This window comes from Mus pahari, chromosome 7 (genome assembly GCF_900095145.1).
Source record: "Mus pahari chromosome 7, PAHARI_EIJ_v1.1, whole genome shotgun sequence".
Classification (NCBI taxonomy): Eukaryota; Metazoa; Chordata; class Mammalia; order Rodentia; family Muridae; genus Mus; species Mus pahari.
The window spans coordinates 78,342,592-78,354,082 of record NC_034596.1 but is presented as its reverse complement, the minus strand read 5'-3'; the positions used below and the strand labels follow the sequence as shown (position 1 = coordinate 78,354,082).

The window sequence follows — 11,491 nt, the reverse complement described above, 5'->3', positions numbered from 1 at the left end:
TTCCTTCCTTCCTTCCTTCCTTCCTTCCTTCCTTCCTTCCTTCCTTCCTTCCTTCCAAGATAGGATTTCTCTGTGTATCCCTGGCTATCCTGGAACTCACTTTACTTTGTAAACTGTGTTGGCCTCGAACTCACAGAGATCCACCTGCCTCCTGCATGATGGGATTAAAGACATACACCCCCCATGCCCAGCGATGCATCCTTCACTAGGTTCTCTTTTCTTACCACACTAGCTCAGTTTTTCTCAGTGGGTTCTGTTCTCTGCACTTTTTATAATGCTTTAACTCCCACCCATTTCCCACCTCACATTCCAGTTAGTTTTCTCAAGTTTTTTGGCTTGTGGTCATCCCCTAACTATCTCTCCATGGTCCAAGGTCACCTCTGACACCAAAATTTCATAAATTTACATTCACAGCATGGTCTTCTTGCTTGAGTGCAGAACCATATTCTTGCTCTAATTCTGAGACATCCCCACAGAATACCCCACAAATGGAATGTGTGTAAATGAAACCTGTTATTATGCATTCTGAAGAAGCCAGCTATGGTACTTCCTGAAGGAAGCTTTGGCCCCCACAGCCGTTTGAGTTCTGAGACATGCATCACTGGGTGATTCCATGACTGTGAAAATGTAATAGAACTAAACTAAGGTTACTGTCATATCACTGAGCCATATAATCTAGCAAGACCAGCAATATGGTATAATGGCTCCATCATCAACAGGAATGCCATGGTACAGCACACAGCCACAGTCCACATGCCTTCCATCTCCATCTCAGCCAACAGGCCTGTTTTCTCCTCTGTGCCTACCATGACATTGGTGACATTTTTGACTTCTCCATTTTTTTTCCAACTCCTGTCCAGGCAGACATCATATTCTGCTGACCAAATCTGCCTTTCAAATTCCCCCAACTCTACCCTTACTCCCAGCACAAATAAGCCTTCCTTTCACTTCGGACCCTGCTAGAATAGTGTCTCAGAAACAGATCAGGTTTTCCTGTCTTTTGTTGTGCCCAGAACGTAGTGTGTGCTCAGCATCCATTGATGGGATACCTTCTTCCAGAACATAGCCTGGGCTCAGCATCCGTGGATGGAATACCTTCTTCGATCACCTCTGCCGTGTCTGCTCTCTGCCTTTCCTGCCAGAGTCACCTTACGAGTGCATGCTTACAGGCAAGCCAGCCCATCACTCACAGAGTCACGCTAGGATGCTCACACCCACAGTAGAACCCGCCTCTAATCTTTTCGTGGCTTCCCTTCTATCTTTGATTGCCGTTGCCTTTCCCCGTTTCTTTCCTTGGCTACTCAGCTTTGGCTGAACGGACCTCGTTCCTAACATTTCTTGCTATTTCATTTCCCTAGTACAGTTCTCCCCCCCTTTTATTATTTTACTTAGGCAACTCCTACTTGTTCTTCAAGGCCCAGCTCCAATATTACCCATTGTAACTGGCGTTCCCTGAGACTCCACAACATGATTTACTGAGTGCCCACCTCAGGGATTTCATTTCTTTCTTTATTGTAGTGCTTAACCAGGTTGAACTGTAGTAATTTAAAAATAGTGTCATTCCCCCACCCCCTAAAATAGTTATCTGTTGCTCAGTTGGGAGAGGACCTAGCCTTAGTCCACCCACATATCCTTGGCAGGATTCAGATCCTTTCCAGATGTTGTCATACTGAACCCAGATATCTTTCCCCATTACCATATGGGCCTCACTACAGGGAACCTCTCTCCATTGAAGTTATCTTGTGTAGAGTGAGAAAGCACAGGAGACAGCAAAAGCTGGTCTCTTATAACTTAATGTTAGAAGTGATCGTGACCATCAATCTTATAGCCCACTTGTTAGAATTGTATTATAATGTCAAGCCCATACCGGGCGAGAGAGAACGACACAAGACTATGGACACCAGGGAGTGAGACCAACCGGGAGGACACTTGAGGCTACCTTCCACACTTGCTAAATGGAGCCTTCTAAGATAGGATTCATGCCTCATTCATTCTTAAAACTTGAGCCTCAAGTACAGTTCTTGTCCTAGAGAAGACATTCATTAGATTTGGTCAAATGAAAAGGGCTATTTTTTTCCCCTCTGAGCCAAATCACAATGAAATAAATTACAAAGTCAGAACCCTAAAATTAGACCAACATTACTTAACAATGGAAAACAAAGTACTGAAGCTAATTCCATCTTCTCTTCCCAGGCCCTTCCACAATTGTCTTTCAGTCTTTCCTACCACAAAATAGAAAGCAAAAGATCATGTTTCCTCTTTGACCTGGCACAAATCTATGCAATATCTTTGAGAAAAAAATGGACGTACTACCCAGTCCTCAGATAGTTCAAGAACTTAAACCACTCGTGAATTCATCTTCTACTCCATGGCCAATCCTGATTAGAGGATCACAGGCAATCGAGAGTTGACTAAATACTCTTCTCCGGCAGTGATCCCTTTAATTACAGATATCAGCCCTCCTGGGTCTACTCAAGACAGCAGGAAGCATAGTAATTAATTTCTTCTTTGAGTTCACATTCCGAGAAAATTCCAGAGTCTTTAGCCAGGGCCCATGACTAGATGCTGCTCCCAATATCACGAGAGGCCTAAAGTGCACAGCCAGTATTAAAGCTTTGCATCTGAGATTGATGGTGGTCTCTGCATGACTGTTCAGGATGGTCCCCACACACTGTGGGTGAGGAGTGGACATCACTCTGGCAAATGGTAGCCAGGAGCTTAGAATCAGCTAAGTCCCTCGTAGGGATGTCACCTGTCTCTCACTCCCTGGCTGGCAGTGTCCTCCTGTCAAAGGTAACTACCTCAACTCGCATCTCAAACTCCCATAGAGGGAGCTTTACCAAAGACTTCTGTCTGCCTGCAGATCCTAGAGAGGCTCAGATGTGCAGGCTGACCTTACCTGGTGGGATGAGTGGGATGATTAATGGGAAAGGATTTCAATTTCTAGTGCTTTTTTAATTTCTGTCACTTTTTGTCATGGGTGTATTTGGTGTCAAGCTAAGACAGGGTTTATCAACATAGATTCTGAAAGTACTTATTGGCTGTTTTAATGTCTTCTTTTCGCTTTGTATTTTATCCAGCAAACTCTGGAAGACTTCTTTTTCTTTTTTTCTTCTCTAAACAGATAGTTAATTTGAGATCAATAGTTATCTCTAAATTTATCATGTATGGGTAGTATAGAGTGAGGTACAGATTCATGACCCACATAGTGCAATCCTGTAGCTTAATATATCAGTAATATAATGCCCACAGAGGCAAAGTGGCTTATTTAAAAGACTTGGTTACTGCCACACATCTGAAATTGTCATAGTTGTTTTATCAGGATCTTGTTGTGTCCCCAGTACCTAGAAGAGTGCTGTCACATGTATTTATACAACAAAATCCATCAAAAGAATAGATAAACAAACAGGTTGTCTTTGACCCTCAGCCGTTATATATAGTTAGTTAGGAGCAGTGGGGTCCTTACCAAGACTGGGCATTTTATAAGTGTTCTGCCTTGGGCCCAAATTAGACAAATCAAGTAGGTCCCATAACTCCAGGTCCAGGTCCAGGTCCAGGTCATAGCATTTCACCATTAGGCGACTGACCACAATGCCCTTGGGTTTCTGGATAGGTATAGCCATTTCTAGGAGCTTCCATCTTGAACCCTATGTGACTGTGCAAACAGGAGTTTCTCAGACCATTTGTAAATGGCCCCATGAACTGCTAAGTCCATCAGTCGCTCCCCCAACCCTCTTGCAGGAGTGCTAGGTGTGGTATTTATAGTAACAATTGGTGCAGCTAACCCTCTGGCTTCCGCGTCACGTGATTCCTGGGCATGCTGTACAGCTTGCTGGCTTGAGGGCAAGGATTAGCTGACCTCTAAGAGGAGCTGAAGTTGCCGCCCTGTGAGGTGTTTTTGCCCGAGCCAAAGGCAACCACAGCTCAGTCCGTCATTTATTTTTAATGGATTTTTGTTTGTTTGGTCTTTGTCCTTTCCACTCTCTTTCTCCTCTTTGTCTTCTTTGAAGTACATGAAAAATGGTGAGAAAAAAGAGAGCCATTCAGGTGCCCCTAGAGCGCCATTCTGCTGCAGTCATCAATTTGCAGGAGTCTCGGGCAGTGGCGGTAACATCTGGGGCATACAGAGGTGAGCCTGTGGACCACTACAAAAGATTAACAGAGGAGGGCCTGAGAAAGAACCCATGAGAAGAAAGTGGCCGTGAGCACACCTGCCACAATGTATATGTAAAGAGGTCGGGCTCTTTAAAAACAAAACAGTTTTTATTTATTCTCTGACAATCTCATACAATGCATTTTGATAATATCTGTTCCCAACTCTCCTCTCCCAGGCTGCTGGGCCCCCAACACGTATTTCCCCTTCATGTTTTCATCTTTTTTTTTTTTTCTTTTAAATAACTCTACATGTGCTGCCTACACGTGTGTGTTCAATGTGTATTAGTGGCCAAATCCTGAAGGAAAATGACTCGCCTTCTCCCGGCAGCAGGCACACATGTGTGGTGCCGGGATTGAAGCCAGACCCGAGCACTTGTCAGGTGAACTCTTTCTCTCTGCGACCCAGCTCTGCAAGAGCCTGGAAGCTTGGTTGCCCAGAAATGGTTCACCCCTTTGCAGATTGACAGTGAAGACTCAGAGCCTCCTTCCCTCCCTCTGGTAGGCTGGGTGTCAAAGCAGAGAAATAAAGCGGGGTGGGAGGGATCTAGACAGGAGGAGAGAAAATGAGAGTGAATGAATCTGATTGGTCGAGTTCTGTTCCCAAGGTGATTGAGTTACTTTTCTTTTTCCTCACGTGACTTGGCATTTCGATTCAGATTTGATCATTCTTTACATAAATCCTCTCATTAAAACTTTGTATGTATTTTCAACATGTCAGTGTCATTTTTGTGCATATGAACGTGGAGAACTGTTTAAAATTTGAGCCAAATTATTGTGTGTGTGTGTGTGTGAGTGTGTGTGTGTGTGTGTGTGTGTGTGTGTGTGTGAGTATGTTTGTGTGTGTCTTCAGACGGACATGTGTAGGTGCATGTGCACAACATGTGGAGACCATAGGCTGACACTGAAGGTCTTCTTCCACCATTTCTACCAATGTGTCTAGACTATGTGCTCCAGAGATCTTTCTGTCAGCGTCTCCCTGGCCCTGGGATACAGGCTTGCACAATGTGACTGGATTGTATTTATTCTAGAGAGGTGCAGGGGATTGAACAGAGGTCCTCATTCTTGCTCAGCAAGCACTTTACCTGCCAGGCCATCTCCCCAGCCTCTAGATCATTGCCTCTGGTACTGTGTCAGGTGAAGCGATGCTGTGCATTTAGTATCATTTCTATAAACTAAACAGCAAGCCAAGGGACACAGTTTAAGTTTTACATATACTTTTAAGAGAACCTCAGCTATTCAGGGTCTTCTCTATTGAGAAATTATTTTTAAAAAGCTCAACGCTGACAAGATAATAAAGCATAATTAGATGTTTATAACTTCACAACGAATAAGTAATAGAGCCTGCCAGCTCCACCCTTCTACATATCCTCTTTATTTATGTTTTAAGCACATACCTCACAGGATAAGTCCACCTCCCAACCTTTAATTTTAATCGATGATGTAGCTTACCCAAGTCCAAATTAAATATTGGCAATGATGAAATTTAAAAAGCCTTCTAAGAGAAAGCAGAATACAAGAAAAGCATCATAGTAGTTTGTGTATTTATTTCTGCCCAGGGTTGGTTGGAAAGTGAACTGAATTTCACTGTGTGGGAATGTGTGCTGCATGAAATTGACAGGTTAGAGACACGTTAGCTTCTAAGCCTCAATCAGAACATGAGCTCAATCAGTGAGGTGTATTTAGTGTCATTTCCTCTGAAAGGTTGGAAGTGTTCAGGTGTGGGGACAGTTGTGTACGAGAGTACAAGCGGGAGTGTGTGGTTATGAAACCAACTCTGGTTTTTGCGTGGAGTTTTCTGTCTGTGCCTCCTGACTTGAATCCATCTGAGCCCCTTGTGCTCATTGAATTCATCATTGAATGTGCTCATCCCCCAGGCTCAGTGTTCTGTGTAGTCAAGAGATGGGTCCTTTGACTGGCAAGGCAGTGGTCACTGCTTTCAGACGCCCGTCTTTGCTCTCCTATTGAGCTGTGGTGTTATGAACACCCTGAGCCTTACCTCCTCCATCTGTCTTCTTGTGACTGGGAAGTTTCCTATTCTGCATTGACTTCCTTCCCCACCCTATTGCAGAGATAGCCCCATGAAGTCAAACCCTGTTATATCTGAAAGCCCTATTCAGGGGGTCAGGCTTCCAGAGTGGGTGACTGTGGGTGACATGTCCTGTTTCAGCTTCTCAGGAGGGCTGGAATCAGTTTAGGAGCAGATTGGTAAGAATGAAGAATGCATCTTCACAACAAGTTCATTATTGGATCTGAACTATGAACATGGACTTGATTGTTAATGATTCTATTGGAATGAATCACACATATGGTAGTTTCTTCTTGCCTTTTTCCCTCCATTCATCTCTCCTCTGTTTTCCTTCCTTCCTTTTCTTTCTCTTTCCTTCCCTCCTCCTTCCCTCCATCTTTCTCTCTCTCCTTGCCTTCTTCTGTGCTGTTGACAACCCAGGTTCTTGGGTTAACTAGGCATATAGCCTACCACTGAGCTAAAGACCTGACCAACATTTTCTAAATCTTTGGCAATTGGAATCTTAGAAATGTCTGGCCAATTGCCCCAAGGGAACCTGAGTAAACTGTCTAATTTTCAATACATTGACCTAAATAGCAGTATAGATATTCTTTGCTTTAAGAAAGATGGAAGGCTAAAGAGATGGCATAGTGGTTAAGAGAACTTGCAGAAAATCCGGGTTCAGTTCCCAGCACCCACTGGGTGGCTCACAACCATCTGTAACTCCAGGTCGGGGTTCTGATGCCCTCTTCTGGCCTCCAAGGGCATTATACACACATGGTGCATATACATATATGCAGTGAAACACTCATACAAAAAAATAAAATAAAAAGACATTTGTTAAAAAAAAAAAAGAAAAAGAAAAATTCCTAATTCCCAAGTAAGTACATATAAAGATGGTGGTTAGTTTTACAAAAGATCAATCAAGTAGGAAGTGGTCTCAGTAAAGTGCTTTACAGGGGCACAGCTCTTCTCTTCCACCCTGAGACTGGAAAGACTTGGGCCTGCTACTCTCCTACTTACATGGACTTTGAGCATTAATTCTGGACAAAACCAGTCCCAGCACTGAGACTTTGAGGCACACTTCCAGTCTTTCTTTAGAAGCTTCCATCCAACAGTGTCCTTTCCATGGTTGGATTCTTGAAGTTTTACATAACAAGTGTTTCTTCTAGTTTTGGGAGAATGGCCAACTTACTGTGGAGGCACAGGTAGATAACTTAATTCTGGGCTTAGTTTTAGGGGTGCCCCATCTGTATAGCTACTAAACTTCATACACTTCTTCCTTCCTAGTAGAGAAGTTGTAAGAACATTCCTGTCCCTCATTTCCCTCTCTCATTTGAACAGTGTCTTGGATTCTGAGCTGGTCCTCTAACACAAAGTTGTAAAACATTGTGAGATTATCAAGATATTGTGATGATGATGATGTTGTTGCAACTCAGTTGCGCAGTTCTCAAGTATGAACTTCGTTGATGACACTATCACGTCTCAGTGTCAAAGACTGGACTTGCCTGTAGGAGAACTCGGCCACAGAATAGGCTGCTGACTAGCATTTGCAGTGGTAGACGTGTTTGTGGATCACACAGTCCACCCAGCCCCACCCAGGCAGATGCTCCAGTGCAGCTGCCAGCCGAGTTCCAGGCCATGGAATGTGCTGACCTTCCTTCCTCGGGAAGATGGCGCATGAGCAATGTTATTATTAGCAGGACAGCATTTGCGCTGATCTGTCAACACTCCCTCATTCAGACAAGATGGGGCACATTCAGGACGGTACGGCCGTAGACAATACTCCATCTTTCAGGGTCTTTATGGAACAATGACAAACTGGCAGTGTCACGCTGCTGACCCATTTTTGGAAATCTCTTTTGGCTACAGTCACCCTATACTTGCCCAACTTGCTTCTTCTGATTCCTCTACTGGTTCTTTTTGACATCGTTGTTTTTATTTTATTTTTAAGCTAAGGTTTCACTATGTAGCCCAGGCTGGCCTGGGACACACTGCCCTCTTGCTCTGGGCTCCCTGGTGCTGAGATTTATAGGCGCGTCTTCCATCCCCAGCTCTTCTGTCCTTAAATAGATAATTTCTCAAATTAGTTCAATATTAAAAATATTTTCCCTTCTCTTTTCTTTCTTCTCTTGTTCTCCTTTCCCTATTTTTATTGATTCTCATATTTTCAATTAATACCTAGATAGCAAAAGTCAATCTTAAGTTTTTTTAGACAGTGTCTCTGGGTAGCCTTGGCTGACCTAGAACTTAGAGAGATCCACCTGGCACTGGCTCTGGAGTGCTGGAATTAAAGTAAAGGTGTGCCATAATGCCTGGCCTTAAGTTTCTATTTCAAATCCCTACTTGTCTTTTGAACTCTCAACAATATGTTTGATGTCCTGGTCCAACTTACACTGCTCAGAACAGACTGGATCCTCTTCGCCAGGATGGCCACAAGCTCTTTCTATGGTGTTTCTCATCCCAGGGGTCTTCACTGCCCTCTACCTAATTCCTTCATTTGGATATTTGAGGATATTTATCCAGATGAATCAATTCCTATCACTTATTCTTTTGTTTCCTCAAGTTTTCCACCTGAGCCTGGTCCTGGTCCTCCTTGTCTCTCTTCTGCGGGCTGCACCAGTCTCTAACCAATTCTGGCAAATATTCTTGCATCTCCTCAGCTTCACTGCCAATTCTTTTTGGGCCTTCCCAGCCCTGCTTCACCCTGATGATGAACACTTTCATTTGTATATTCTTATTTTAAAAGATCTTTTCATCTGTTTGGAAGTAATTACAGGTTTGTATGAGATGATGCTGATCCCAGGTGCCTTTCCCCCAGAGATGAGCACCTTAGATCCCATATCCGACAGCAAAACTATTGGCATCCTAGACCCTCGGCGGGCTTTGTGGTCTCATAGGTTTGTGTGCTTATGCATAGCTGTGAATGTTTGTAGTCCTGTGCCATCTTATCACACACATAAGTGCCAACATCCAAAGCTTCATCCTCAGCCTCAAGGTCCTCTGTGCCCAAGAATGCTTCTTAAAACCAAGTCATCTGGCCTCTCTGTTCTGCTTGAAAGCCCTCAATGCCTTTCTAGGCCCAAATGCTTACATAAGGGCTGGGAGTGCCTATTTAGTCTGGTGGCAGTGTCTCGTTGGTGGCTTCCTGCCCCCTCATTTTGCAAAGAAGCCTACACTCATGTTCATTGGTCTTTCTCTTCCTTCTGGTTTGCGAAGCTCCTTGTTGCGCAGAGCCTGCACATGCCGGTCTGTCCCTGCACCTGGCTCCATCTCTTCTTTCCCACCCAGTTAGCATTCTCGGGAGAGTTTCCTTGACCTCTCTGGCTAGGAGCTCTCATTGGTTTTCTTCCCCAACACAGTTTTTGTTTTAGGGTGTTAAGTCACCCAATAGTGATTAAACACAGGTTTAGTAATTTGAGGTCTCTTTGGAGGGCTTACTTAGGGTGTCTTGTCCACACAGTATCCTTTCTATCGAGTGTTAACAGCCAGCTTAGCAGCTGCTCATGAGACAGTTGTGGAGTTAATGACCACTTAGTGTAAGCTGGCTGTTTATGGCTGTAGTATGACCCAAGGCCAGGGAACTGGACAAAGCCGCCTTGCCAGGTATCCTAGAATCCCAACTCCATCCTTTCCAGCAGTGTCCTGTCAGAGAACCTGGGCACTTGTGACCCATACCACAGAGTCCTGAAAATGTGCCCTCATTCCCCTTCTGTTTTCACTCTAGGAGGTTAGCATAGAGAACAGCTTGGCTTATATTCTCCTCAGATAGCACTGTAAGATGTATTCCAGAAAAATCAATGGGATATTTGTGCAGGGTGTTAGTTTAAGGCTTCATTCTGGCTTCTTCTCCTTGCCCTGTCCTCACACCACTGGCTATTTCTCCTCCAATGCTAGCACTCAGAAACCTCAGTGTGGTTTATATTTAGGGGAAGCTCAAATCTGTAGGTCTGTATGCTGATGGACTAGCCAGGATTTCACCCAAATGAGCATGGGCTCTCTGGAGATTCAGATGGGAACCATGGGGTTCCTGCTGGGATATGGCTCTGCTGAGGGGTGGGGGTGGCACCCGGAAGTCTGTCAGCACACTTGGTCAGTGATGCTGACTCTGATTGGTGTCCCCCCGTTTATAGTGTCCTTGAAAGGACAAAATCCCTCACATGGAAGAGGCAGCCCAGTGCTTGGTGCAGAGGGAGCTGTGGAGAAAGATGAAGGCCCTGGGCTAAGCTGCTGATTCTTAACAGCAGAGTCAGTGCTGGGTTTTGTCCAAGCAGGTCACGGCACTGGGAAACCTGGGAACCCCATCCAGTTTCTCTTTCCTGACAACGAGAAGGTCAAGGGCCTGCCCTTTCTATAGCTCCCAGCTGTCCACTCACTGATGGCTTTGCTCTTCAGACTCAGTGGGGGCTGATGGAGTCCTGCTTGGTTGGTCAAGCCTCAGGCATCCCTTCAGTGCTATGTGATCTCTGGTCACAACTGAAAGTCCCTCTCCCAATCCAGCTATGACACTTGAGATGCAGAACAGAGGTAGAAGCAGAGATGGATTATTTTAGGAAGGATCTGGTCATTTGTTGGGACAGTCACTCCTTGGCCTTCCCTGCCAGACCCCTTTCTTTTTGTGTTTCCCCACAACTGTTCAGGGTTTGGGCTTTTGCTCATCTCTTGATTGTGGGCCTGGATATTCAAGGTTACCACAAAAATGCCATCTATTAACCCTAAGCACTGTCCCTGCTAACCCTATACGATCCTGACCCACTCAGGCTGTGTGACCAGGGAGTCCTAGCTCTAAGTAGCCCTGATAAGTTGTCCTGTTCTGGCTTCAGCTGGGGCTTCAGAGGTAATGCTGGTTGATGTCTCCCACCAGGCTGCCTTGGGCTGTGTGCCCCATAATGCCCTTTTTACTGCTTTCTGGTGACCTCATTCGGCTCTACTTGTTACACCTATGGGGAACATGGCTCTGAGTATAAGAGAAACTGGATGGTACTTAGTAAGAGGGTGAATGCTCATCTCTCCATTTGACTTCTATCTGACATGACTGGAGGTGGTAGTGGTAAGGACTGAGAGCAGAGCCCCATTCAGAAATCCAGACTGTTTCCAGCCTGTGGTACCCCTGCCTCCCAAATGCTGGCCTTGTCCTAACACTGCTGCTCTGGCTTCTTTCAGGTCATCCAACTTGCCTGCAGTTCACTCTGAATATGACGGAGGCAGTGAAGACCTACAAGTGGCAGTGCATAGAGTGCAAATCCTGTATCCTGTGTGGGACCTCGGAGAATGATGTGAGTTTGGGCTATCCTGGTGACAGGAAGAGACCGAAGGGGCTTCAGGGCTTCT

The 11,491-nt window shown here is 45.0% G+C and overlaps 1 protein-coding gene across 1 annotated transcript in view; it reads left to right on the top strand.

The window, feature by feature from the left end:
- The window catches only part of Dpf3 (double PHD fingers 3), a 278,537-nt gene that overhangs the window by 252,265 nt on the left and 14,781 nt on the right, over positions 1 to 11,491 (top strand). Inside the window, exon 9 of the mRNA XM_021201848.2 lies at positions 11,324 to 11,436. Within this exon, the coding sequence (XP_021057507.1) occupies positions 11,324 to 11,436 (113 nt within the window). The remainder of the gene's footprint in view (positions 1 to 11,323; positions 11,437 to 11,491) is intronic.